This window comes from Mus caroli, chromosome 7 (genome assembly GCF_900094665.2).
Source record: "Mus caroli chromosome 7, CAROLI_EIJ_v1.1, whole genome shotgun sequence".
NCBI lineage: Eukaryota > Metazoa > Chordata > Mammalia > Rodentia > Muridae > Mus > Mus caroli.
The window spans coordinates 128,567,406-128,594,662 of NC_034576.1; the positions used below are offsets into that span (position 1 = coordinate 128,567,406).

The following is a 27,257-nucleotide window of genomic DNA, read 5'->3' on the forward strand; positions in this document are numbered from 1 at the left end:
CACGCCTTTAATCCCAGCACTCGGGAGGCAGAGGCAGGCGGATTTCTGAGTTCGAGGCCAGCCTGGTCTACAAAGTGAGTGCCAGGACAGCCAGAGCTACACAGAAAAACCCTGTCTAAAAAAAAAAAAAAAAAAAAGAAAAGTAAGATCAGCTCCTAATGTTATGAACCCAATCCTAGGTAGTTAGGAAAATAAACAAAAAGCAAGCAAGAAAACAAACAGAGGTTGGAAAAGACCCAAACCTGTCTGGATCCACACTAGCTAACCATGTGCTAATTCTTGTTGAGTCCATTTACCTAATGGAGGCCAGCTGTCTCCTCCACCCACCCACCTACCTGCACTGGCGGGTCTGCGTGCTGAATGTTGTCCTGTAGGTGGCTCATGAGCATGAGGTCACGGGCCTGATACCAGCGGGAGTGGAGCGCATGATGGTAGATATGGCAGAGGATGGCACAGGTACGGATCCGATCTGTACGGTCCTTGGCGTAGATGTATTTGCACAGTCTTTCCATTAGCACAGCTGAGTCCTCACCCTCATTTTCTGCCTGGTCTTGCTCAGACTAGAGGAATGGGAAGTTGTTAGTAATGGCTACCCAGCAAAGACTACAAGAGGCTCTTTCCAATCTCACTGCAACCCCTCGGACCCTGCCCCCTTCTACTTCAAAAGGCCCCTGGGGGTAGAAGACTTATCATCAAGGCCTAATAGATAAGGAGGATAAATTCACACTTCTCTTGCTCCTCATGATTACCAAGTAATCTCACCTTTGAGGATCCTTCAGGAGGTGTAAGCTGTCGCTGATGGGCCTTGTAGTCAAACTTGTAGTACGTGTGCAGGATGCGCCTTAAGTAGATCTGGCAGATCTCCTCAGTGGTACCTTTCTCCTCCAGGTAGCGCTGCACTCGCTCAATGATGGCACACACTTGTGCCTCATCCTTCAGGTGCTCCACGTACTCTGGGAAGGAGGACACCCATCCTCATCTCAAACATGAGTACTGCCTTCCCCAACCTTCCATCTCCAGCAATCCAACCATTTTGGTTTCCCCTCTTCACTTATACCCTAAAACCAGCATCCTCTTCCACAAGCTTACCATCTCACTGCTTAGGGAAGTATCTGAAATACCAACAGAGCCTGTAACTCTAGCACTTGCCTGACTTTATATAATGTTAATAGTATTATCTCCAGTACTTTCCCTGTCACCAAAGTCCCCACTTGCTTAAGCTTACCTTGGGAGTGAGGATCAGTATTTTGCATTATTTTGGTAAATTCTTCATCCATTCGCTCCACCAGAGTTAGGATGCAGCCTCGTACACGCAGTGGCTAAAGAATTATGCAAAGAAGGAACAGTTAATCCAGGTTTGTATCCTAATCTCAACTCCTGTCTCTACCACCTTCCCAGTCAGCCTGCCAATCCCTCTCTTTACCTGATCAAAATTGTGTAAGTTCTCACTCTCTTCCAAAATGTTCTCTCCAACAAAGATGTTGGAGTGCGCAACCAACGTATCCATCAGTTCATTGATGCAGTCTAGGCACATCTGCCACATCTCTGGCTGTCGAGGGATGAAATGACAAAGTTAGAGGTATGTAGTAAGTGACGTTTCTAAAGAACCTTTTCACCAAAAATCACAGGCCTTCAATACACAAGGCTGCTGTAGGCCTCAGGCAGGCCTTCAAACAGTAGGTACCTCCTCCTGACCACCCCCAATTCAACCCAGTACTCTGCTGCTGTTCTCACCTTCATGTACGTGGCCAGGTTAGGGTTGTAATCATAGAGAGAGGCAATGATATTGAACTTGATCTTGACAATGACGCCCACCCCCAGGTTGTTTTCAGCAGCAATCTGAACCAGCAGCTGGAGCAATTCAATCTGAGTGGCACTGGAGAGACACAGAACTGCGTAAGGCTTTGGAGGTAAACCAGCCAGTCTCACCGTTACGCAGGATACCCTCTTAAGACCAGCAAAGAAGCCGACTCCACATGTCTTTACTATCTGCATATGTGTTTCTGTTTTGTTTTGGCTTTTCGAGACAGGGTTTCTCTGTATAGCCCTGGCTGTCCTGGAACTCACTTTGTAGACCAGGCTGGCCTCAAACTCAAGAAATCTGCCTGCCTCTTCCTCCCAAGCGCTAGGATTAAAGGCATGCGCCACCACGCCCGGCATGTGTTTCTTATTTATGTTTTCCCTTGAGACAATGTTCCATGTGCTCTAGGCAGGCCTTGAGCATGTTATGCAGCTAAGGAGGCCCTGCAACTTTTGATTCTCTTACCTTCACCACCCGAGTGCTGAGATTACAGCTGTGTACCACCACACCTGGTTTTATGTGATGCCAGGACTCAAACCCAGGGTTTCATGTATGTTAGGCAAGCACTCTACCAACTAAACTACACCCACAATCCTTGCTTCTCTTTTAAACTCCCAACAGAAACAATAGTAATGCTAGCCATCTTTACGTGCTATTTATAAAATGTCTTCTTCATTCTGTCCATCCTATCTGGTTACCTAAGAACCACAGACATATGGTAACAGATTGCAATAGGAAATAGACAGGTAGGTCCCCAGTATACAAGCACAGATGATATTCTCTCTAAATAGAGCGATGTCCACGCACATCAATGTTTAACTGTGCTGTAAAGAAAGCTTTCAAACTATAAAAAGTAGCAATGCCCCAAGTGTGCACATCTTACCGGTCTGTTCCCTTCTTGCCTCTGACCTGTAGAATCTCATTCAGTTTCTTGATGACAACAGCATGAGTGATCTCAGTTCCCTTGGCAAACATTTTTGGCTTCTCCTGGTTAAAAACATTTCATGTTACACAATGTCAACAGGAACCTGTTCTTGCTTTAGGCTCCTCCCACTCCAACCAGGTGGGCACCTCTACACCAACCCCTTTACCATGCTCACCTTAACAAGTGGAACGCCGCCTCGGACCCGTTCCCACTCCCCACCCTCATTGTCCTCCTCTTCCTCATCCAGGCGCTTAGACTTCCTGTCGTGCTTCTTCTTGGCTTTGTCTTCCCGTTTCTTTTCAGCTGCTTTTTTGTCCTCCTCTGTGGTGGGTGCCCTGACAGGAGATGAGGGAGAAAATGAACAAGCCCTTTCCTCACCTTTGAGGCTTCCTCTTCCCAAATGCTGGGGTTACAGACATGTACCACCAACACTTAATTCACACAGAGCTTAGAGATCAAACCCAGGACCTCATGCATGCTAGGCGAGCATTCAATCAACTGAGCTACATCCCTAGGCCCAAACTCACATTTCACATTTGCAAATAGGCCAATTATCCTCAGTAAGTTGACTTCTTTTGGTCCACAGAGCCGATACACCATGCTCACGTTTGAGATTAAAGGAGCTTGAGCTACTACTTATCATCAGTGCTTCCAATCAACTTTGTTTTTCTAGCATTCAAGTTTTAGTACTAAGGATATTGTGATCCATACTTAAAAAGTAAAAAGAATTCACTCTATGAATTCAACGTCAAAAGACTTGGGTTTGACATTTCTTAAGACACATCATAACTCAGTATCTTTTTTTGTCTTTAAGTTATTTTATGTATCTAAATGTCTTGCCTCCACACGTGTTTGTACATCATATGCATGCCTACTACTTGCTGAAGTCAGGATAAGGGCATCAGACCCTCCTGGGACTGGCATTACATACGGGTGCGAGCAATTATGTGGGTGCTGAGAATTGAAGCTAGGTCCTCTTCAATAGCAACAAGTGCCCTGAACCAGCGAGTGAACGTTCCAGCCCTTCTGGCTTGTTTTATGGATAGGCTGACCTTGAACTCAGAGAGATACAAACAACCCCTCCCTGAACGTTTATATACACACACATACAATTATACCCGAGCAAAGCTATTAAAAACTTCAAAGATGTCAAGAGTCAAGCGTGGAGAAACATCCCTATAATCCAGGTATGGAAGGTGAAAGCATTTCAAGGGTTCAAGGCCAACCTGTATACAGCTGACCCTGCCCCAACAAACCAAAACAAGGCCAAACAGAAAACACAACACATAAACAAACAGTAACAAGCCCAAATACATTAATAACTACAAAAAGGTATAAGTAAACTTGCCAGATGAAAAACAGAGATGAAGGGCAGGCAGTGGTGGTGCACCCCAGAGGTACGCACATCTCTGAATTCAAGGCCAGCCTAGTCTCACACCAAAACCCTGTCTTGAAACCCAAAGGGGGTGGGGGAGAAAAATAGAGAGCAAGTTCTGGAGACAGGGTGATGGTTGAACAATCATGAAAATGTAATTAATAGCAAAATAAATACATAATAATGCTGAAAGTGGTAAATTTTATGTTAAAAACACAACAAAGAAAAAAACCTCAAAGACATAATTGCACATGACTGAAAGATCATGTTTATGATGTCCTACACGGAATTCTTCTCTAATTTTTACTTACTTTTTGAGGGTTGGAGAAATAGAAAAAATTCAGTAACACGCTTGTTATGTAAATAAGATCTGGGTTTGATTCCTAACACAAACAAGCACAGACACCCCCCACCCCCACCCCCATACCTGTTACAATTAATGGGCAAAAGATAAGAATGTAAAAGAGAACAAGAATGACACCTGAGGGTTTGGAAGGAAAGAAAGGGGGAAATAATATATTATAAATCCGTGTCCCTGCCCCATGCACAAAAAAGCCAGGTGTGGTAGCATCTGCTTGTAATCTCAGGTCTCTGAGACACAGGATCCTGGAGCTCACAGCCCAGGCAGCCTAAACACTCAGTAAGCTACAGGACAGTGGAAGAACCCTATCTTAAAAAATAAGGCAAGGTTAGGCATGGTACCACACACTGTTAGCCTTCAATCACAGCACTTAGGAGGCAGATACAGACAGATCTTTATGAGTTCCAGGGTACCTTGAATTGTACAGTGAGATTCTGTCTCAAAAATAAACAAAAAATTTACCAAGTTGGATGGCTCCTTAGGAGTACCACCCAAAATATACCCCATGACTTCCACTTCCACACACACACACACACACACACACACAAATAAAATTTTGAGGGGCTGAAGAGATGGCTTAGTGATTAAGTTTAAACCCCAGCACCCACACGGTGGTTCACAACAGTCTGGAATTGTAGTCTCAGGGAGTCCAAAACCACCATTTGTCTTGCAGGGACATGGCACAAATGTGGTGCAAAGCCATGTATGGAAACAAAATAATACAATTAGTAAACTTCAAAGTTAAAGATAGAGCTGGAGAGATGGCTCAGTGGTTAAGAGCACTGACTGCTCTGCCAGAGGTGGTGAGTTCAATTCCCAGCAACCAATGGTGGCTCACAACCATCTGTAATGGAATCTGATGCCCTCTTCTCGTGTGTCTGAAGACAGCAACAGTATACTTACATATATAAAATAAATAAGTCTTTTTTTTTTAAAAAAAAGTTGAAGAACATTAAATATGTCTATTTCTGTAAAACTTCTCAGTAGTAAAAGTCTGTAAACCCAGCCGGGCGTGGTGGCGCACGCCTTTAACCCCAGCACTCAGGAGGCAGAGGCAGGTGGATTTCTGAGTTTGAGGCCAGCCTGGTCTACAAAGTGAGTTCCAGGACAGTCAGGACTATACAAAGAAACCCTGTCTCCAAAAACCAAAAACCAAAAAAAAAAAAAAAGTCTGTAAACCCTCCAAAGAGACATAGCAGACGATGTTTGAGCAAACTCTGATCAGTCTTGTCTCTCTGAAGCACGTGATGAAAAATGTTTCTGAACAAAATGCCTACCAACGCTCTTTAGCTTATATCTAGCCCTTTCTAATGTCGAGGAATTTACTGTTCCCTGTAGCAATGCAATTCAAACTTCTAAAACCAGCAGAGCATCCCAATGAGCACCAACCATGCAGTGTATTCGTTTAAAGGCATTGTCCTTTCTCGTTGAGCTCTCCCACGCCTATCTTCCCTAACCCCACCAGCTAAGACTGGTCACAGAGCAACCTCTGACCACTGCAGTGAAGTTTACAAAGGCTTGCTGCACTGCACGTACCATGCACCAAGAAGCAGATTATCAGGAAGGGCAAACACAATAGCAGCTATCACTGAGTGCCCTCCACATGCCAGTCCTGAACTGGACCGGTTCCCTACGCTACCTGGCACAGCTCTCCTGGGTGGTAATGCCCCTGTCCATTTCAGATGCAAGAACCTAAAGACTGAAAGGCATGGCTTGCTGACTACCACATAACCGTAGATGCCACAGTGAGATTTTTACTGAGCGTATGGTTAAATATTTGAACTCTGGAGCCTTCAAGCCACACTAGCTTTGCAATCTGGTACTTGATTCTAAAATCCTGCTGTGAAAGGGGAGCAGGGGCTTCAACCTGAAGCCCCTGTGAAAGCGAAGGGCACCAGTGTTCCGGATGATTGGCCTTCCCACCCTCCCGTGTAGCCTCCAAACCCATTACCTCCTTACTTTTTAAGGAACTTTGAGGCCAGAACAGTTTGTTTTCCTTCTTCTTCCTCAGAGTCTGAATCAGAAGATGTGGAGCTGGTGTCCCATTCTTCGTCTTCAGAATCTTCAGAGTCCTCATCATCATCCTGCGAGGGAAGAGAGGATCCGGAGGAAGGCAAGGCACGTAACTCTGGATTACAAATCACCCAGGGGAGTCCCCACAGCTCCCCAGCACAGCGGGGAGCCTGGCAGTTGGATCCCAGTTCACCTAGTGTCTAACACAACACACTCTCTGAACCCAAGGGCACCATAAGATTACATTTCTTCTTCCCAAGACCTAAACATCCTGAGAGGAGATCACCCAGGATACACCTGGAATCGCTTACTTCCATCTTTTTGTGGAACTTCCGACTCTCCCCAGAAGATTCTTGTTTCTTCTTCAAGAAAGTCGTATTATTGACTCCATCCTCGTCCTCATCCTCATCTGAAGAGCCTGGTAGGAAAGGAAGTGGGAGGAAAAAAAGCTAGACACTTAAGGCCAAGACTGAAAACAGAAATGAGATCAAGAGAACCCATGGCATGGCACTGGGCCTTCCAACTATCTTCAATAAAGGTCTTCTCTCACCTTCTGAGTCTTCCTCATTCTTTTCTGCATCTTCATCTGCAGACTGCTCAGGGTTCTGCATTGAGGAAAATCAGAGAACTAAGATGCCTACCATAAGCCAAGGATGGTGGCCCGTGCCTTGAATCCCACCACTCAGGAGGCAGAGGTAGGAGATCATTGGGAGTTCAAGGCCAGCCTGGTCTACACAGTGAGTTTCGGTAGTCAGAGCTACAGTGACTACCTCCAACCCATCAACAACAAAAGAACAAAACGTCTGCCACATACAAGCCTCCTCCTTCTGAACCCCTGTCAGTTTGTTATGGTTCTCTCCTTAGCCATGTGTCATCTACCCATGCTCTGGAGTTTTGTCACAGGATCAAACTCCTCCTGGTTCAAACCTTAGCCTCCGGCCGACTCACCTGCTTGTAGTTGGTGATGTGTGACTCGAAATCTCGGTTGTATTTCCGGATCTTCTGGCGCAAGGTACTCAGAGCCTTGGCATTGTTTTTATTCATCTTCTTCTTTCCTTCTTTATCTTCCCAAAGCTACCAGGGGTAAAAGGAAGAATAGGGACCTGAGACTAAGTGGCATTTTCAAAATGCAGGCTTTAAAATCCCCTACCCTCCCAGGATCTTGCTATCCAGACACCATCTGTACCACTATTAACCAAGACTGTTAACTAAGCACACTTGGGACTCAATGGAGGCAAGCAGCCTACAGCTGACCTACACTCCAAGCCAGGACTAGGGAGAAAGAGGCAGGGAGGCAGGGGTGGGCAGATCTCTGAGTACAAGGCCAGCCTGGTCTCCAGGATGGCCAAGACTACACAGAAAATCCCTGTCCTGAAGAAAAAAAAAAAAAAAAAAAAAAAAAAAAAAAAAAAAAAAAAAAAACCAAGAACAACAAAAAACAGCCAAACCCCAATAAAAATAGTCAAGCTTTTGTCCAAAAATAAGTTTCTCTCCTTTCTTTATCTCATGTTCTATGTTCTAAGCACCACTGTAGGTAAGAAGGCAAAGAGCCCCAAGGAGAGCCCTGGCAGCAGGCCAGCAGCACAGCCAGGCCCACAGCCCTCTGCATGCTCAGAGTCACACCTCATTAAGATAGTCCTCCAGGTCAGCCAGTATTCGGATGTAGAATCGGGGGACACCTTCCTTATCCACAATACTCTTGGCTTTCCCATAGGCCTTTCCCAGGAGCTCAAACTCTTCAAGACACTTGGTGACATCTCGAATCTTCATGGCATTACGGATGGTTCGTATGAGGTTGGTCAGTTCCTCAAACCTGGATAGGTTCAATACCAGATTGGCTGTGTCTATCATGGAGGAAGCAATACCATCACTCCCCTAACCCCTAACCTACTATGGCCTCACCTCTTGTCCTTGGCGCTTCGGACAACTCTCTTTGTATCCTCCTCATCCTCGCTCAGTAACAAAGGCCTGTATGAAAGGAACAGAGACCATTACCCTTCAGTCTTAGCTAGTGTCATTTCTCTTACCAGATGAGGACTGAGGCATGCATACCATCTTCTTCTCTGACCCTTTTTCTTCATACCCATCTTAAACAGCTCCAACTCTAAGTGAGGTCTCTTGTCAAACCCTGACAGTATCTACAAGAATGTCCCCAAGAACAAGTAACAGAAGTGCTTATGGACTGTATGAGACAACTAACTGTCTAATGGCACATATGGCTACAAGTACCCAAGAAAGCAGCAGACAAAAGGCCCCCTAACTCTAACAAATGGGAAAAGCTCCAAGGAGCTGGTACCTAGCCAGATTCTAAAAAGAAACATTTTCCAAAATAGGAGAGACCACTAGTTTTAGTGAATTCTAACACCCTCTTTGCTTATATATTTTTTAATAATGGGTCATAGCACTCAGCAACAGTGTCTCTATTCTTTTCTTTCCATGGTATTAACTTTTCCTGACGACTCTTTTTTTTAATATGGGACAAGTGATAGTTTTTCACTTTGGACAGTGTTATGCTAACGCAGTCACGTGGATATGTCTGGATATTCATCTACAATTCTCTACAAGTCTCTGTGGAGGTAAGTATCTCTTAAAACCCTTCAGGCACACAGCAAAAACAATGTTGTTTTTAAGAACTGTTTCAAAGTTCAAAAAGCTTTAATTTGCAGAGATGGAGAAAAAGACAGTAAATAAAGATGAACACAGCAGTGTTTAGCATTTGGCACGCAGAGCCAAACGACAGGATTTCAGGGCCAAACTAACCAAGCACTGAGGATTTCCCTCCATGAGTACAAATCATAACGACTAAGCTTGGTGGGAAGATTTACGATACAGGGAGTTTTCGAAGGCCAGTGCGCCACAGACAGGGGCGGGAAGGGATGCGAGAGACAGAATGTGGGCAGGAGTTAGGAGGCTGCAGACTTGGAGGCCTTAAGAGCTGATGCAATACTAAGCAACGGGAAACCTCTCCTCCTCCTCGGTACCGAGGACGCCGAGGGCTCCCAAAGCTCGCAGCGGGAGCTCCTTTCTCAGACGCGCCCAGCCCATGGCTCCGCTCGCCCACCCGAGCCCCCGCAGCCCGCCAAACCCGTCCCCTCCGCGCCCCCAGCTCACTGTTTGCCGTAGTTCCCGGAGACGGGTTTGGTGACCAGCTCCTCCCCGGACAGGGACGACTCCGACTCACTGTCCGAGCCGGTGGTGAAGAATCGCGACATGGCGACGGCGCTGAAGGGCTGAGGCGCTCGCGGCCGGAACCTGAGAAAACCCGCGGCGTCAGGGTTTGGGGGCAACCGCGGCTACCATCTCCCGACCCGGACCCCCGTTCCCGCCTGCACGGCCTCCCCCTTGCCCTCCACGGAGCACGAGGCCCAAGAGACACGAACCAGCTGAGCTGCCGAGTCCCACTGAGCAGGCGAGACAGGCACGACGCCGGAAGAGGAAAAGGTTGGGGGGGGGCGTCACTTCCCGGAAGCACCAAAGAATGCGCTAAATGACTACAATTCCCAGTGGCCTTTGCGCTACACACGGCCTCGGACGAATTAATAGCAGAGGTTCTAAGTCTTAAAAGAGTCTAAACTAAGACTGACTGGCTGCTTACTCGGACCGCCGGGACTAGGCTGCAAGACTGACAATATAGAATTTAGTGACCGCCTCATGGTGCACGTCTGTAATTCCCTACACTAGAAAGGGTGAAGCAGGAGGATCATGGGTTCAAGGCCAGACTGGACCAAAAAAAAAAAAAAAAAAAAAAAAGCTCTGAAGCCTGCGGAGGTGGTTCAACACCTTTAATCCCAGCACTCAGGAGGCAGAAGCAAGTGGATCTCTGAGTTCGAGGCCAGCCTGGTCTCCTGAGCGAGTTCCAGGACAGCCAAGAAAAACTGTCTCAAGAAAAACAAAAAAACAAAAAGTATTCTGGCCGCCCACCTTAACTTCAGAGTAAGAATCTAAGGGCCGGTGTCAGCGTGATGCCGATGGCTGCTAGGTTTTGGAGGGGTGTCGTTGTTGTCATTTTGTTTTGTTTTAGAAAAGGGTTTTAAAAATGTGGAACGCTTTACAAATTTGTGTGACATCTTTGTGCAGGGGCCATACTAATCTTACCTGTATCTTTCCAATTTTAATATATGTGCTGCAGAAGGGAGCATGGTTTCGCAGGTTTAAGCAAACTTCATGGATCTTGAGTGTTGGAATCCTGGCTTTACCGTTTTCTTAGGCAAACTTTCTAACTTCTAACCTCTCTCTGCTCTTCTCCCTGTGCTACAAACAAAGGGGAATAATAGCACTTGTTCATTTGATATTAGGAACATAAAATGACAACATGTGATGTGTGTGGGACAGTACCTTGTGCAGAATGAGCATATACTAGCCACAGGACCCACGAGGTGGTTCAGATGCAAAAGCATTTGTCACCAAGCATAAGAACTTGAGTTAGTTCCTGATGGCCACAGAATAGAAAAAAACAACTCCTGATAGCTGTCCGCTGACCACCTCCCCTGACTACTACCCCACCACCTCCCCACCTCCCCCAATTCCTAGTGGCCTTTGCAACATGTAAGGCCTAGATTTTTGTAGTACTGGGGATGGAACCCAGGGTCTAGATCCATACTAGGCAAGCATTTCACCAACTGATGTCTGGGGTGCCCAAAAATAAACAGTGAAGTATAATTCTAGCAAGATGGCACTGTTGGGTGGGTTTTATATAAAGACGGCCTTGAGGTCAGAGGCCTGAGGCTTCACCTTAGCCTGCTAGCCTGCTGGCAGTGTATGCAGGTCTGTGTGCCTACCTCAGCGTGGCCCCAGTGCCAGTCTCTTGTGTACACATGTTGCCTGCCAGAGCTCAGCTTCCAGGATTAGGTCGGTTTTTTGTTGCTATGAAGAAACCATGCAAAAGCAAAGCAACGTATAGAAGAAAGTCTTCACTGGGGATTACAGTTTCAGAGAGCCAGTCCATGATCAACCAGGCAGGGAGCATGGCAGCAGCCATGGCACCAGAGCAGAAGCTGAGAGATGACACAGAAAGAGGCAGAGGGGGAGAGACACACAGAGAGAACTGGGAAGAGTGTGGGATCCAGACATACACCTCCTCCAAGGCCACACCTACGTTTTTCTGTTTTCTTTTTTCCAAGACAGGGTTTCTCTTTATAACCTCAGCTGTCCTAGTGGAACTTGCCCCATAACCAGGTTAGCTTTGAACTCTGAAAACCTCCAGCTTCTCCCTCTTGGAGTGCTGGGGTTAAAGGCATGCACTATCAAGCCTGACAAGGCCACACCTCTAAATCCTTCACACATGTGATTATGTTGTGAACTCTACACACAACAACAGTTTTAAATGTCCGATATCTTTACTAATAGAGGAAATGCAAATCAAAACCAAAAGGAGATGCCACACTCACTAGAATGGCCATACCAAGACAAAACCAAACCACCACCACCACCCCCCCACACACACACACATGGGGAATAGCCAGTACTGTGAGCCCCTATGAGCCCTGCTTAGTTGATTCTGTGGGCTGTTTTCTTGTGGTACCCTTGACCCTTTGGCTCCTACAATCCTTCCACCCTTTCTTTTGTAGGATTCCTTGAGCATCTCCTAATGTTTGGCCGTAGGTCTCTGCATCTGCTCCTATCAGTTGCTGGATGAAGCCTCTCAGATGACGATTATGCTAAGCTCCGGTCTACAAGTATAGCAGAAAATCATTAGGAATCGTTTCATTGACATTTTATTTTTCTTCCAATTATGTTTGGTTCTGTCATAGGTCTCTGGCTTTCCAGCGTCTGGTTCCAAGCCTTTGGGGCTCCTCTCATGGCATGGGTCTCAGGTTGGACCAGGAATTGGTTGGTCACTTCTGTGAGTTCTGTGCCACCTTTACCCCAGCACATATTGCTGGCCAGACTGTTGGGGGTTGGTCTGGTGCTGCTATGTATTCAAATGCTAAATCTTGGCCCACAGGTGGCAGTCTGATGAGCACATTCTCACACCCAATGATGTTGTATGAATTTTGCTCACCAATCTTTTCTGACTGGTTAAATTAAAGTGGCTACAGCCAGCCCCCAGGAAGCATAGAGATGGGGGTGGGGGGGCATTCCGTTACCATGCAGGGGTCCCAGGTAGGGGCCATAAGAGGGAGAAGGAAGGAAAGAGAAGAAGAAAGAAGACAGAGTAGGAGGTCTTCATTAGACCAGATGGACCAGGAGCACGTGGCTTAGAGAAGTGTCCCCTGAGACAGATTAATGGAGCAAAAATAAAACCAGGGAGACTCAAACAGCAAGTACTTGGTGAGTGCATCTGGAAAATAGCCAGTCTAGTGAAGAAAAAAGTTTAGGAATAGTCACCCGGTAATTGTGCTAAAACTGATTAAATAAATCGATAAGACACTGCGTTGATTACTGGGGGACAGGCCGGGCATATTAAGAACTAATAGAGTTCATTAATAGCATTTATAACACAGGACGAATTGTAGGTTGAAGGTTTTGTGGCTGGGTTGGTGTCCCATTCCTTCCCCCTGAGGTCTTGCCTGGTTACAGAGGATGGCTGGTTCAGACTCTGTATCTCCTATTACTAGGAGTCTTCACTAGGGTCACCCTCATAGATTTCTGGGAGTTTCCATTGCACTAGGTTTCTACTTCACCCCTAAAACGCTCCCCATTCCAGTTATCTCTCCCAGTACTCTCTCCCTCCATCCTGCCCCCACCCGATCCCTCTTGTTCCCATCCCTACCTGCTCCCAGTCCACCCTCAAAATCTCTTCTTCCCAGAGAGAGCCATGCATCTCCGCTTGAGCCCTCCTTGTTACTTGGCCTCTATGAGTCTGTGGATTGTAGCATGATTATTCTTTAGAGCTAATATCCACTTATGAGTACATATCATGTTTATCTTTCTGGGCCTGGGTTACTTCACTCAGGATGATTTTTTTTTTTTTTTTTGTTTTTCGAGACAGGGTTTCTCTGTGTAGCCCTGGCTGTCCTGGCACTCACTTTGTAGACCAGGCTGGCCTCGAACTCAGAAATCCGCCTGCCTCTGCCTCCCGAGTGCTGGGATTAAAGGCATGCGCCACCACGCCCGGCTGATTTTTTTTTTCTAGTTCCATTTATTTGCCTGCAAAATTTCATGATCTTATTTTTTAACAGCTGAGTAAAACATTATGTAAATGTACATTTTTCTTATCCATTCCTTAGTTAAGGGACATCGAGGTTGTTTCCAGTTTCTGGTTATTATGAATAAAGCTGCTGTGAACATAATTGAGCAAGTGTCCCTGTGGTAGGATGGGACATCCTTTGGGTATATCCCCAGAAGTGGTATAGCTAGGTCTGGAGGTTCCAATTTTCTGAAAAACCACCGTAATGATTTCCAAAGTGGCTATACAAGTTTGCATTCTCACCAACAACGGAGGAGTGCTCCCCTTGCTCCACGTCCTTGCCAGCATGAGCTGTCACGTGTGTGTCGATCTTAGCCATTCTGACAGGTGTTAAAGATGGAATCTCAGAGTGGTTTTGATTTGCATTTCCCTGCTGGATAAGGATGATGGAGTCCTAAGTGTTTCTCAGCCATTTGAGATTCCTGTTGAGAAGTCTGTTTAGCTCTGTACCCCATTTTTTTATTTGGGCTATTTGGCTTATTGATGTCTAGCTTCTTGAGTTCTCTCTCTCTCTCTGTTTTTTGTTCTTTGTTTTCTTTTTCTGCCTCTCAAGTGCTAGGATTAAAGGCGTGCGCCACCACCGCCCGGCTTTGAGTTCTTTATATATTACGGATATTAGCCTTCTATCAGATATTGAGTTGGTAGAAATCTTTTCCTATTCTGTAGGCTGCCAGATGACAATATCATTTGCCTCACAAAAGCTTTTCAGTTTCATGAGATCCTGTTTATTGTCAATTTTAGTGCCTGAACTATTGGTGTTCTGTTCAGGAAGTTGTCTCCTGTGACATTCGTTCAGGGCTACTACCCACTTTGTCTTCTATGAATATTGTAGGGTCAATCTAACCAAGCAAGTCAAAGACTTATATGATAAAAACTTTCAGACATTGAAGAAAGAAATCAGATTCCCATCAAAATTCCAACACAATTCTTTATAGACTTTGAAAGAACAATACTCAATTTCATATGAAAAAAAAACAACAAGAAACGCAGGATTGCTAAAACACCTCTGTACAGTAACAGAGCTCCTGGAGGAGTCACCGTCCTTATTTCAAGCACTACTACAGAGTTATAGTGATAAAACCCACACAGTATCGGCATAAAAACAGACAAGTTGATCAATGGAATCGAAGACCCAGATATAAATCTACATACCTATGGACATTTGATTTTTTATAAAGAAGCCAGAAATATACACTGTAATTATTGTAAAACAAGATCTTATGTAGGCCAGGCTGACCTCGACTTTCTATGTAGCTGAGGACCATGACCTCTGGATCCTCCTGTCTCTACCTCCCCAATCCTGGGACTACAGGCTTATATTAGCATAGCTGCTTTTGAATTGTTTTCCAGGGATAAAACTGAGAGTCCAAGACATCTTGGGCAAGTACTCTACCACTGAACTATAGCCCTAGTCCTCAGGGTCTCACCGTATATATCCCAGGTCAGACGTGAACTTGTATTCTCCAGTCTGCTGAGTGCTGGAATTACTGGTGTGTGCCATACCTTGTCTGAAATACTTTATACATTCATAAATACATATATTTCACAGTGGGCTCATGTAAACTTTCAGTTTCAGAGACTGCACAAAAAGGAAACTGTTAAAATAAGCATTTATTAGAAGGGCAGAGGGTAGGAGAAAACTCTGAGGCCAGCTCAGGAGTGGGAAACATCAGGGGCTCCTTGCTGCAGTGGGGCAGGGAAGGGCTGTGGCAGAGCTCGAAGATGTGTGGTCTGCCCGTGTGCCTGCAGATCAGTGTGTGCTGAGCAACTCCTGTCAAGGGAGGTGACAGAGGAAGTCATGCAGAGGCAGGGCCAGGACCCCCGACAGGGAGATTCCCAAGGTGTCAGAGATACAGGCAGCTTCCATGGCAAACTCTCGGTGCTTGTCACTGGTCTGGGAGAGCAAAGAGCAAGGGTTAGGCTTCCATCCACAAGGCTCCTAAGGCCACCCACAGCCCTTGTCCAACTGGCACAGACCTCCAGAGCAATGTTGTGGAAGGTATTCACGTAAGCGGCCCCACCCAGGAGCCCTTCATACAGAATGATGATGAAGATGAGGTAGATGCTGGGTAGGAAGCTCAAGCATACATCTGCCAGCAGGAGGGCCAGATTGAGGCACTGTGGGCAGAGGGAAGGGAGGCGTGAGACTGGGCAACAGTACGGCAGGGAGGCAGCAGGTCTCAGAGCTGCCAGGTTATAGGAGATGCCGCTGAAGCAGAGGGCTGTGTAGGATCCCAGGGCCCAGCTGGGCCTGTGGGACCCCGACATCTTGGTAGGCCCTCGATGACCCCATCCTCATCCTCACATGCCTTGTCCCTGTCACTCTTAGCCTGTAATGTTCCTCAACTTCCCATCACTGGTGAGCTCTCAGTCGGACCAGGGTCATTCCTGCTGTGGTCATCAGTCACCTCCTCTCCTTCTTGCCTTTTTTGTTTCTTTTTTAATGGCATGAATCCTAACACCTAGACACCCCTACCACGTGTATCACACATACACACACATACACACACTGCAGATCTAACACAGGAGCTTGTGATTCAGAGGCAAATGCTCTACCAGAGTCCTATCCTCAGCACTCAAGGACCCCCTGAATAGCACCTGTTCTCCCCTAATTACTGCACTGAGATCAACAGGTTATTGACAATGTCTGGAGACCTACCTGCCGTCTCACCAGCTAGGGATACTGCTAAACACCCACAGCAAGTAACACATCAGAATGATCTAGCTGCACATGTCAAGAGTACACATTTTTGGACTGGAAAGATGGCTCAGTAGTTAAAGACACTCGCTGCTCTTCCACAGCACCCACAGGGTGGTCCACAGCTATCTGTAGTTCCAGTTCCAGGGATCTGATACCCCCTCTGGCCTCCATGGGCACCAGGGGCACAGGTGGTTCACAAAGGTTTGTGTATATATAAATTAAACAATGGTCAAGGCTTATGTGGGCCTCAGATGTAGGTTCAAGGCCAGCTTTGAAGACTTTGCCTTCAAATAAAAAGTTTAGGCTGAGCTGGGCGGTGGTGGCACATGCCTTTAAACCCAGCACTTGGGAGACAGAGGCAGACGGATTTCTGAGTTCGATGCCAGCCTGGTCCACAGAGTGAGTTCCATGACAGCCAGGGCTACACAGAGAAACCCTGTTTGGGCTGAAGAGATGGCTCAGCTACAGGTACTTGCCTGTATGACCTGAGTTTGATCACCAGAACCCACACGTCAAAGAAGGGAACCAATCCTGCACGCTGTCTTTTGACCTCCATACACACGGCTTGGCAAGTGTCTCCCTCCCACCAATAAATAAATATAAATATAAGTATGTTTATTTAACTTGTATAAAATAAATAAATAGGGCTAGAGCGATGGCTCAGTGGTTAAGAGCACTGACTGCTCTGCCAGAGGTCCTGAGTTCGATTGCCAGCAACCACATGGTGGCTCATAACCATTTGTGATGGGATCTGATGCTCTCTTCTGTAGCACAGCTACAGTTTGTTTATATATAAACAAACAAATCTTTAAAATAAATAAGTAAGTAAATGAAAGCAAGCTTGAGGGCTTAAGAAGTTCAGTAACAATCAGCAAGGACCCGGCATGAACAAGGCCTAGGTGCAGTCAGAATGACTATGAGGACAAAGCACGACGGCCAGGCACGAGGCACAGGCCCTCAACGCCAGCATTCATGAAACAGATCTGTGAGCTCCAGGCCAGCCTAGTCTACATATCGGATTCCAGGCCACCCAGGACTACACAGTGAGATCCTATCTTAAAAACAAAGAAAAAAAAATAAAGCAGACAAGAACAAAATCAAATAAATCAAAACAATATCTTGTTCTTCCTTTTTTTCTCAACATTGCTATACAAACACTGAGAAATAGGTGTTGCCCACGGCTATTAACTATTTTAAATTTTGCAGTACTAGGGATGGGACCCACAGCCTCAGACAGGCTAGGCCAACACTGCCACTGAGGTGCACAATCCTGCTCCACCCCATCTGACTTCCTGATAGGAAACCTGAGGCTCGTTAGAGGTTCAGAGACTGCTGTGAGTCACACAGCTCTTGAGAACAGAAACTGGAATTTACCCACAAGTATGACTGGCTCCTCCTGGTGCCACCGCACATTTTATATGGAGCCCGGCTGGCCTTGAGTGCTGTACTTAGGAATGCTGGAGTATACTAATGTAAGGAACTCAGGAGGCCGAGGTGGGTGTGAACAAACAGGGCAGGCACTCAGTACCTGGAGCAGGGCTAGGACCCAGGTGAACCGTATTCGGCAACATTGGAGAGAAGAGCGCGAGGCAAACACGCCAGCCTGGTAGAGCATCTGGTACCTAAGGTTGGGGCAGAGAAGAGGAAGAGGCTCTCAGGGCACTTTTGGGGGTCAACCCCAGGACCCCAACATCAGGGATCCTCCCAGCCTACTGCCCACCTGCCAACTTCTCTCACCATCGGTACTGCTGAGCATGGCTTAGGGAAGTGTTCCGGAAAAACAGGAGCTCGAACTGCAGCGAAGACCAGATAGATGGAGATGGCGGAAACTCAGCCCTATCTCTCCTCCCACATCCCTCCCCAGCGCCCCTCACTCACAAGTCCCTGGTTGATAAAGTATTCTGCAAAGTAGACCAGCACCAGAGGGATGATGTATCGCAAGAGACCCTGGAAGAGTCGGGAGATGTAAGTGGAAGGCAAGAGGCAGAGGATCTTCACGGGGCACCCGCAGCCACCATTCAAACCTTGAACACTGTCCACCTTTCCTGGAGGGAGAGGTCCCAGCTGGTACCTACAGAGCAGGGGGAAGGGGAGGAGGTTGCACGCTGACCGCTTAGCTAAGGCGCCAGCATGCAGCAAGCAACCAACCACCACAGCAGTGTGTGGATTTAAACGCTACTTAGTCGTCGCTAAAATGGTAAACTTCACGCTGTATACATATGCATATACACACAAATACATATATAACTTTTTTTTTTTTTTAAAGAGCAAGACTGTAGATCAGGGTACAGCTTTTATCTACCGACTCCATCCCAGACTCTGGCTGAGCCTTTCATTTCTAGAACAACTAGGCTCCTTTTCTCACATAAGGCCTCGCCCTGAGCTGTTTCCTGTGCCTAGAACATGTTCACCTAGGCGTTTGCAAAGCTGACACCTTGACAGCCAAGTTTCAGCCCAGAGATGTCCTTCAAAAGGCCGTTTTGGGCTGAAGAGATGCCCAGTGGACGAGGGCACTCGCTGCCGAGTCTGAATGAGCAGAGCTCAATCCTCAGAAAGTCGGACCTCACACTTGTGCACATGCTCTTGCCCAGACAGCTCCATTCTCAAAATTAAAAGGTTTGTTGTTGGGGGTTCTCTTGGGGGCTCAAGAGATGGCTCAGTGGTTAAGAGTAATGGCTGCTCTTCCAGCGGACCTCAATTCCCAGCACCCACGTGGCAGCTCACAACTGTCTATAACTCCAGTTCCAGGGGATCCAACACCCTCCCATAGACATGCACACAGGCAAAACACCAATGCACATAAAATAAAAATAGACAAATTGTTGCGCAGTGGTGGTGCATGCCTTTAATCCACACTTGGGAGGCTGAGGCAGGTGGATCTCTGAAAGTTTGAGGGCAGCCTGGATTACATACAGTGAGTTCCAGGACAGCCAGGGCTACACAGAGAAACCCTTCCTCGAAAAGCAAGCAAGCAAGCAAGCAAGCAAACAAATAATTACAAAAGTAAGTAAATAAGTAGAGCCTTTCTCAGAGCTGGAGGGGTGGCTTGGGGTTAAGTGGCGGCACACACCCTGAATCCCAGCGCGTGGAAAGCAGAGGCAGGAGAATTTCTGAGTTCTGGTCTATAGCGTGAGTTCCAGGACAGCCAGCGCTACACAGAGAAGTTCTGCCTCAAAAAACCAAAACAAACAAACAATTTTAAAAGAAAGAAAGCAAGAAAGCAAGAAAGCAAGAAAGCAAGAAAGCAAGAAAGAAAGAAAGCAAGAAAGCAAGAAAGCAAGCAAGCAAGCAAGCAAGCAAGCAAGCAAGAAAGAAAGAAAGAGCACTGGTTGCTCAACCATGAGGGTCCGCATTTGAATCCTGGCAACGTCGGCCAGCTCCCAACTGCCTGTAACTGCAACTCCAAGGCATCTGATGCCCTCTGCTGGTCATCCGCGGTATAAGTTCACAAATACACACACACATCAATAAATAGAAAAATAAATCCTAGCCAGGTGTATGGTGGCATATGTGTTTACTCCTAGCACTTGAGAGGCAGAGGCAGGTGGATTTGTGAGGTTAAGGCCATTCGAGAGTACACAGTGATTTCTAGGCGAGCTAGGACTATACAGGGAGACTATGTTTAAAAACCAATAAGCAAAAACTTGAAGAAAAAACAAAACAACAAAAACCCCACACTTGGAACCTTCTGTATAGCGGCACCCTTAACCATCCCCACCCCATTTCCTTAACTGTTACTTTCTGGGTCTGTGTAGGGTCTTACTATGTAGCCCAACTGGCCTTGAAATCATAGAGATCTGATTGTGGCTGCCTCCCGAGTGTTGGGATTCAAGGTGTGCGCCACCCCTCTGGGCCCCATCCGAGGTTTTATGTCCTGTGAAAATGCTCATTCCTTCATCTCGAGCACTACCATTCCCAGCAGTCGGAATGTCTGGCATGCAGTCAGTAGTTAGTAAGTATACATGACTGCTTTGACCCACACCTGTACACCTAGCAGCCCGTTTCCCTCAACTGTGTCCACTGTTGAGACCAAAACCCCAAGGCGGAAAGTGGCCCTGGGATGGGAGGGCCTTTGCATCCTACCTGGCTTTGACTCTGGGGTCTCGGTGCCTATGAGAGGCTGCCGGGCAGCAGTCTCTGCCTCGTTTTCCCCTCCAGGGTCCAGGGGTTCAGGAGATGTGAGCAACAAGAAATAGCTGGGATGGAATGGAGAAGCGAGTCAGGGGGCTCTTGTCGGGAAAGGCCCCAGAGGTCCTGCAGGCCTGCCCCTCCAGGCCCGCCCCTCCCGCCCTTCACACTTGCGTGGGGCGCTCCCAGCCTCTATGGTATCCTGTGCTGGGAAAGCTTCCTTGTTTCTACCCAGGGACCTCATTTGACTCAGTCACAGCACCTGCTCCGTTTCCCTGTTCTCAGTACTACTTCTCATATATTCACCACTTCACAGAGATTCTTCTAAATGTGTTTCTTGACATGTTTATTCACGTAGATACTGCACTCTGGTGACTCTCCCCACCCACTCGGGTCCCCACACCCTGTGACCTTTCCCACATCACAGGTCCCTTTCTCATACTCAGTGTCTTTTTGTTTCGTGTTGTGACTGAGTTTACCCAGGGTCTGTGTGATCATGGGATTTCTTTCTTTCTTTTTTTCTTTTTTTTTTTTTTTTTTTGAGACAGGGTCTTACTATGTAGCTCTGGCTGGCCTGGAGCTCAAGATGTAGACCAGGCTGACCTCAAACTCACAGAGATCCGCCTGCCTCCTGAGTGCTTGGATTAGAGGCATTCGCCACATATTCAATTATCTCATTTAGCTTCTGAGCCAGGGTCTCCATGTGTATCCCAGGTAGGCTTCAAACACGTGATCCTTTTCTGTCACCTCCCAAGAGCAGGACTGTGGGTGTTCAGCATTACACACATACTGACTCCTTTTTTCAAGATAGCCATGTAACAGGCCACCGGACCTTAGGGACAACTGACTCCAATGGAAATGCCATTCAAACTATAAAATTCAGCATGTAGACAGCACCGCCTGCCAAAACTAAAACAAAGGCCTACTCTATCAAAATCCATAGTTCAGCGACAGTCTCTGAATGCACTAGCCTTGTGTTTTGGCTTCTGTAGTTCTACTTCTGGCTAACTGTTCTTGTTGATTGAAGTATGTCAACCCAGACCATGGTTTTGTACTTGAAAGCTCACCCTGAGAAAGACTCAGGCTACACTGGGATTCTGAACATGCAGTGTGCAGTTACCAGGTGACTAATTGGCTTTCCACTGGGTTTAAACCCATGTCTGAGCCGTCTTTCTGGTGGATACCCCACAATAGCCCTAAGCTATAACATGATGCCTCCAGAGTGCTGGGATGAAAGGCATGTACTACTACACCTGGCTTAATAATGTTTTCTAAAATATACAAATACACACAGAAGAAATAAACCGAGGTGCACTCAGTCCCAGCCCCAGTCTCAGGAGCCGACCTGTGCGGATGAGACAGAACCAGCCTGAGACAGAGACAACTGAAGGTCAGGAATGAAGTTGTCCAGAGTCACACAGCTAACACACCCCCACTCTGAGATTCCAACTGAGGGGTGTCGAGAGTCCAGAATCCACACCCCTTCACAACAAGGCTGAAGAGCTCTGAAGATTGGATTAGCATCAAGTTCCTCCTTCCATCTTTCATCCTTTGGGCCTAAGGACACTCACCTGGCTAGCAGCAGAACAGGGATCCCCAACATAGAAAGTAGGGTGTGCTGCGGGGAGAGGCCAGCCTGGGTGAGTCCCAGGTAAGACAGCGATCCAAGAAGCCCTGCACCCCCGGTACCCGAAGACCACCATGAGATCACAGCACTGAAAAGAAGACAGGAGCACTGAGGAAGATGGAAACCAGCAGGGGGCACACGTCTCCCAGTCCTCCTGGCCCAGGCCGCTTACCTGGGGTAGAAGGCAGTCAGTGAAAGGAAGGTGACCTCCCCTAGCCCTGAGGAGATGCTGGCCAAAACCACTCCTGGGAGGACAAACAGCAAACAGTGACCTTTAACTGAAAGCCACAGTCCCCAGTGGTTTGTTTACAGCCTCAACTCCATCAGCTCAGCAGGGCTAAGAATAGATCTGTCACTGAACAGACAGGCTAGGGTCTCACCTGAAAAGCCACACCCTCCTCCACATGTCCTCTCCAAGACTGTACCCCCATCTTCATTCAGTTAATAATTCCCAATTATTCAACCCTGCTCATCCCCACCTATACTCAGTCTCCCCATTCCTTCCTATTGACACCCTCCAATTGTTCCTAGAGCTCACTTCTGGTTAGGGAAGCTCTAGAAGGTTTGTCTTTGAGACAAAGTCTCGGGGATGTAGTCCAGGCTGGCCTGGAACTTGCTATGTAGATCAGCCTGGACTGGCCCTCTCCTTGTTTTTTTTGTTTTTTGTTTTTGTTTTTTGAGATAGGGTTTTGCTGTGCAGCTTAGGGTAGGCTTGTGGCCACTCACTGTGTGGCCCCAACTAATCTCAAATTCACAATCTCCCAAGTGTGTGTATGCATGCATGCATGCACGCACACACACACACACACACACACACATACACACACACACACAGAGGATGCTGGGGAGACTACAGCACATCACTCTGTTGAGTCCATCAACCTCTCCCAGCTTCGTACTCACCACACAGGCTTAACCCCACTGACTGAGAGAAGGCAACCAGAACAAAGCTCCCAGCAGAACAAACTCCACTGAGGAGCACCCGGGGGCTGAGAAGAGATGAGGAGGAACTCAGAAGGCCACCTCCATGCGAGACTCCCCAGACTCCTGCTTCCTCCCACCCTGCCTCCCTCCTGCCACCCCGACCCAGACCTGTAAGGCAGCAAGTGAAGGCCAAGAGGCGCCAGGAGTTTGATGACAAGGGTGGGAAGGATGTCTGCTAGGAGTACCGCCTGAGACAGGAGAACACAGTGAGAGCCTAGACCCTTCCCAACCCAGCCGGGGAGCCAGCCAGTGAGACCTGCTGCAAGTTAGGCTCTGGAGTTAGATAGATCTCTGTTCATTCCCAGCTCTGGGGCTCCTCAAATGGCTGTCAGGGCATATTTACACACCGAGCTTCAGTTTCCTCATCCAAAGAGGGAAACTTACAGTGTTTCACTCACAAAGCTGGGTGGGGGTGGTAACCCGAGCTAATAAGTACTATTCACAGAACATATTCATCACTGCAATCCCAACAGTCCCAACTGGATGGGGGTGGGGGTGGGGGTGGGGGTGGGGGAACGAGATTGCAAAGGCATGGATCGTGGGGTCCCCACATGGACACTCACAGCTGTGGAGATCGAGTTGCAGTCAAATCGAGATGAGCTGTTGTGGGGTGTGGCTGTTGGGCCTGGTTCCACCTATGGGAGAGAAGAGTCTTTCTGACAAAGCGGCAGGAGGCTAACCAAGGCCCAGGCCCAGTTCGGTCCTAACTTCACAAACGGCTGTGGGTAGGCAAGGCTTCTTGGGGGCCTTGGTTTTTCTATGTCCACAACGAAGAGAGTGTTTATAGGCATCTCAAACTTGGGGCCAGAGGCCAAACACAGCCCCCCAAGATGGATGCACCATGTTTAAGAGCATTCATATAGAAATCTGGGTTTCTGGAAAATCTCAGCTTGGGTCAAATTCCCTCGTGAACCTGCAAAGTGGAGGCTGCGCCTCTTAGGGCCTGCGTGCTCTAGCTCACTGCCGCCAAAGGCTCTCCACCTGGGTAATGTTACCTGCCAGGAGCATTTGTAACATCTGGAGACATTTTTGGCTGTCACTTTTGGTTGACAAGAGGCATGGGATGCTACTAAACGTCTACAACATGCAGGACAGACTCACAACAGTCACCTGACCTCAAATGTCAACAGGGTACAGTGACAAAACACACCACAAAATAAGTTCTTACCCAGCCAGTTATGTGAGCTCACCAACCTGGTACCCGTTGCTCTCTTTAAGATCCCTCCTGCCATGAGGATGTGGGAGACTAAGACCTTTAGCTCCACGATCCCTCCCAGAGCTACTCTAGGAGTTTTTCAGGGGTCCTCTGGCCCTGAGTGGGTCCCTAGTATTTCCATGGGGACTGACCTATGGTGGCGGTGAAGAGGGGCTCACTTACATGGCTCTGGTTTCCAGATGCCTGCTCCTGCTTGAGGATGTCATGGGCAGCACTCAGCATCACCACATATGAGAAATTGTTGCAAAGACCCAAGATCCTAGAATGAGGACACATCTTCACTGTCTGGCTTTCTGTCCACCTACAGTCCTTAAAGAGCTCTCCCTTATCTGCATTCTTCAAACACTTTTTTTTTTCCTTCTCCACTATCAAAACAGGCCTTGAGATTAGACCAGCTCATGGCCAAGTGCCAAGACCTCCTCCTAAGCACTATTTCTCCTACGCTTACACTAAGATTCTGATCCCTGGGCATTTCTCATCAACTGAAACACACTGTGGTACAATGCAAATATCTAGCGTATTCCTGTGCAAAACGGAGACAAATTTTCAACTGCTGATCTCAAGGGAATCAAAATAATAGCAGGGCATATTGTTCTTATTTTCATCTCCCAGAGCTGTGCTCAGAACTTGGCAAAAGCAAATTGGCTGGGGACAGAGCTCACTTGTACAACAGGACATGAGCCCGGGAAGGACCTGCTTTTAACACCCTGCACTGCAAACAGAAACAATGGGTGCTCTGGGCACGGTGCTACAGCAGGCCTATAACTGCAGCACCTGGAAGGCAAAAGCAGGATTAGAAATGTCAAAGTAAGCCCCTACTGCTTGTAGAGTTTGAAGACCTTTCCAAAAAAAGAAGAAAAAGAAGAGGAAGAGGAGGAGGAAGAGAAGGGATAGACGGAGAGGGAGGAGGAGGAAGAGGAAGAGGAGGAAGAAAGAAAGAAAGAAAGAGAGAAAGAGAGAGAGAAAGAAAGAAAGAAAGAAAGAAAGAAAGAAAGAAAGAAAGAAAGAAAGAAAGAAACCAAAGTTACTGCAATCCAGTTGGCTGGAGGAAAACATTTAATAAATAACTCTACAGATACTAAGATCTGATCAATAGGTGAAGGTGGGAATTTAATGGAACTTGAAAAGTTCACAGTTGATTAAGTATCTGTGTATTCAACTGCTTTTCACAACTTGGCTCTCATCATCTTTGCTCCAATCGCACTTTACTTTGTTTGTTTTTCGAGACAGGATTTCTCTGTATAGCTCTGGCTGTCCTGGAACTCACTCTGTAGACCAGGCTGACCTCGAACTCAGAAATCCGCCTGCCTCTGCCTCCCAAAGGCGTGCGCCACCACGCCCAGCTGGCACTTTACTTTTGCACAACTCTCAGACCACTTACCAGAAACCCACTGCATTCTTCCAAAGGACACTCCGACTATCCAACTGAGGGGCCTGGGGCTCTGAGTCGGTCTCCTCCCCTGGGAGGTAGAGAAAGCATGACCCCCACTCACTCGGGTACAAGAAGGCCCCGCCTATCCCGCATCGTGTTGAGGGGGCAGGGCCACCATCCCAACTCCTCGGCAGAGGTGGTCATTCCCAAGGCAACCGACGAGAGCACTCACTCTCAGAATCCTCAAGGCGCCTCCACGAGCCCGCAGAACTTCCCATAACATTGAGTTCGGGTCCCCCAAAGGGTCCAAAGTCAGCGTGTGTTCCGAGCTAGCTTCAAGAAAACAGATTAAAGTCTGGGACAGGTGGGTGCGAAGGATCAACGCCCCGCGGTCAGTCCCAGGTTCCGCTGTCTGCTATACACGACTGTGCATCGAAGGACCCCCAGATCTCCAGCTCGTGTTCACCCACGCCCCACCCGTCTGACCCCGCCCCCTGCCCCTCTAAAGCAAAGCCCCCGCCCCCAGGCCTGTACCTTTAAGAGCAGCTGAACTCTCCGCAAAGTAGACTAGCGGGTTGGGGGTCACGTGACAGTACCCGTGAGCCTTCCATCACGTGCTTGAGGGTTGCTTCTTACTTCCGGGTCCTTTTTTATCTTTTTCGCCTTTAGGCTTCTCAAACTTAGGAGAATAAAAGAAGGAGAGTTCAAGAGAACGCTGGAAGCACTGATTTTGAACTGGAGTCGAAGGGAGCCACAAGTAGAGCCGTGAAAAGCGGCGCTCTAGACGCCTACCAAATCTGCCAGTACTAGTCATGGCGCGGGAGGCTTCAGCTTCTTTCCCACTGCTCTTACTTGCCTGAAACAATTATGGCTACTTTGCTGCGGCTGTCCCACTACCCCACCCAACGTCCCAAGGACAAGTTCTGCTTGAGAGCAAAGGCGACCAGCCTCAAGTGTTATCTGTTGTCCTTACAGACCTATTGTAAAGACCTATAATAAGCATCTGGGAAGTAGCTGAGAGTAGATCGATTAAAAATAAGCACCCACAAAACAGGATTCTATGAATTATCTGTGGCAATATTCACGATGTTACGGTTAAATCCCCTTTGCCTTACTATCCTAGAACAACAAATACCACGAAAGTTGTCCAACCCCTGGTTTTACAAGAGAAAACCAAGGTCCCTCCGCCCTGCTGTGCAACAGAGGCTAGACTTTTAGCTGACTTCAGAGACTCAGCAGTAAGAAATAGAGCAAAGGTGCTAAGTTCACTGAGAAAGCTGCTATGGGTGTTTTTCCTGGCCTGTGATGTCAGCCGTTTGTCCTAATTGAAAGTTAGGAGAATGAGGCTGAGAGGATAGTTGGAATGTGTCACCTCACAGTTCCAAATAAGGAGCCCTTCCCTTACCTTCCACTCGATGGCAGGGCAGCATCTTGACCATTCTTCATCAAGCCTATTCCTCTGCTATAGCTTCCAGCAGCCTCTGCCCACTTCTCCCGGGTCTTTTCAACCACCTGTCATTAAGATTTGCCGTTTGAAACATGCTCTCCTGTGGTGTTCTTCCTAGATCACTCAACCAGTGAGAAAAAGGATCCTCCCACCCATGCAAGGCTCTAGAAATTCTGCA

At 47.5% G+C, this 27,257-nt stretch overlaps 2 protein-coding genes and 1 non-coding gene across 4 annotated transcripts in view; all 3 read right to left on the reverse strand.

Annotated features, from left to right (window-relative positions):
• The window catches only part of LOC110297423 (eukaryotic translation initiation factor 3 subunit C), a 19,349-nt gene extending 9,427 nt beyond the window's left edge, over positions 1–9,922 (reverse strand). Inside the window, exons 1-15 of the mRNA XM_021166162.2 lie at positions 9,856–9,922; positions 9,587–9,727; positions 8,378–8,443; positions 8,099–8,288; positions 7,424–7,549; positions 7,026–7,080; positions 6,787–6,893; positions 6,422–6,546; positions 2,902–3,061; positions 2,685–2,788; positions 1,735–1,876; positions 1,424–1,549; positions 1,226–1,319; positions 763–953; positions 336–560 (exon numbers count right to left, since the gene is read on the reverse strand). Coding sequence (XP_021021821.1) covers positions 336–560; positions 763–953; positions 1,226–1,319; positions 1,424–1,549; positions 1,735–1,876; positions 2,685–2,788; positions 2,902–3,061; positions 6,422–6,546; positions 6,787–6,893; positions 7,026–7,080; positions 7,424–7,549; positions 8,099–8,288; positions 8,378–8,443; positions 9,587–9,687 — 1,812 coding nt within the window. The 5' untranslated portion in view covers positions 9,688–9,727; positions 9,856–9,922. The remainder of the gene's footprint in view (positions 1–335; positions 561–762; positions 954–1,225; positions 1,320–1,423; positions 1,550–1,734; positions 1,877–2,684; positions 2,789–2,901; positions 3,062–6,421; positions 6,547–6,786; positions 6,894–7,025; positions 7,081–7,423; positions 7,550–8,098; positions 8,289–8,377; positions 8,444–9,586; positions 9,728–9,855) is intronic.
• Positions 9,923–10,507: 585 nt separating this feature from the next.
• On the reverse strand, positions 10,508–10,614 carry LOC115031701. The gene has a single exon (XR_003837361.1). It is a non-coding gene; the product is annotated as a U6 spliceosomal RNA (small nuclear RNA).
• A 4,583-nt stretch (positions 10,615–15,197) lies between these two features.
• On the reverse strand, positions 15,198–27,177 carry Cln3 (CLN3 lysosomal/endosomal transmembrane protein, battenin). 2 transcript variants are annotated; one of them, XM_029480001.1, is made up of 17 exons: positions 27,038–27,177; positions 26,167–26,311; positions 25,865–25,961; positions 25,642–25,720; positions 24,423–24,519; positions 23,608–23,679; positions 23,153–23,232; positions 22,964–23,049; positions 22,233–22,305; positions 22,005–22,148; positions 20,389–20,501; positions 18,330–18,376; positions 18,184–18,252; positions 18,043–18,098; positions 17,834–17,927; positions 15,582–15,722; positions 15,198–15,498 (listed from the first exon to the last, which is right to left on the reverse strand). In XM_029480001.1, the coding sequence occupies exons 3-17, from the start codon at positions 25,908–25,910 to the stop codon at positions 15,379–15,381; spliced, it is 1,317 nt and encodes a 438-aa protein (XP_029335861.1). In that variant the 5' UTR covers positions 25,911–25,961; positions 26,167–26,311; positions 27,038–27,177; the 3' UTR covers positions 15,198–15,378. The 2 variants fall into 2 exon arrangements, with proteins under 2 accessions (XP_029335861.1, XP_021023580.1); XM_021167921.2 differs by having other exon boundaries at positions 25,865–25,965.
• Between the last annotated feature and the right edge of the window lie 80 nt (positions 27,178–27,257).

What these genes read in the sequence shown, in the direction of transcription:
- Cln3 (XM_029480001.1), bottom strand. Translation starts at nt 25,910, where the DNA reads ATGGGAAGTTCTGCGGGCTCGTGGAGGCGCCTTGAGGATTCTGAGA. An exon ending in CTTCACTTGCTGCCTTACAG is followed by an intron (nt 23,050 to 23,152) that starts GTCTGGGTCGGG and finishes ATCTCTTCTCAG; the next exon opens with CCCCCGGGTGCTCCTCAGTG. An exon ending in TCCACAACATTGCTCTGGAG is followed by an intron (nt 15,499 to 15,581) that starts GTCTGTGCCAGT and finishes TTGCTCTCCCAG; the next exon opens with ACCAGTGACAAGCACCGAGA.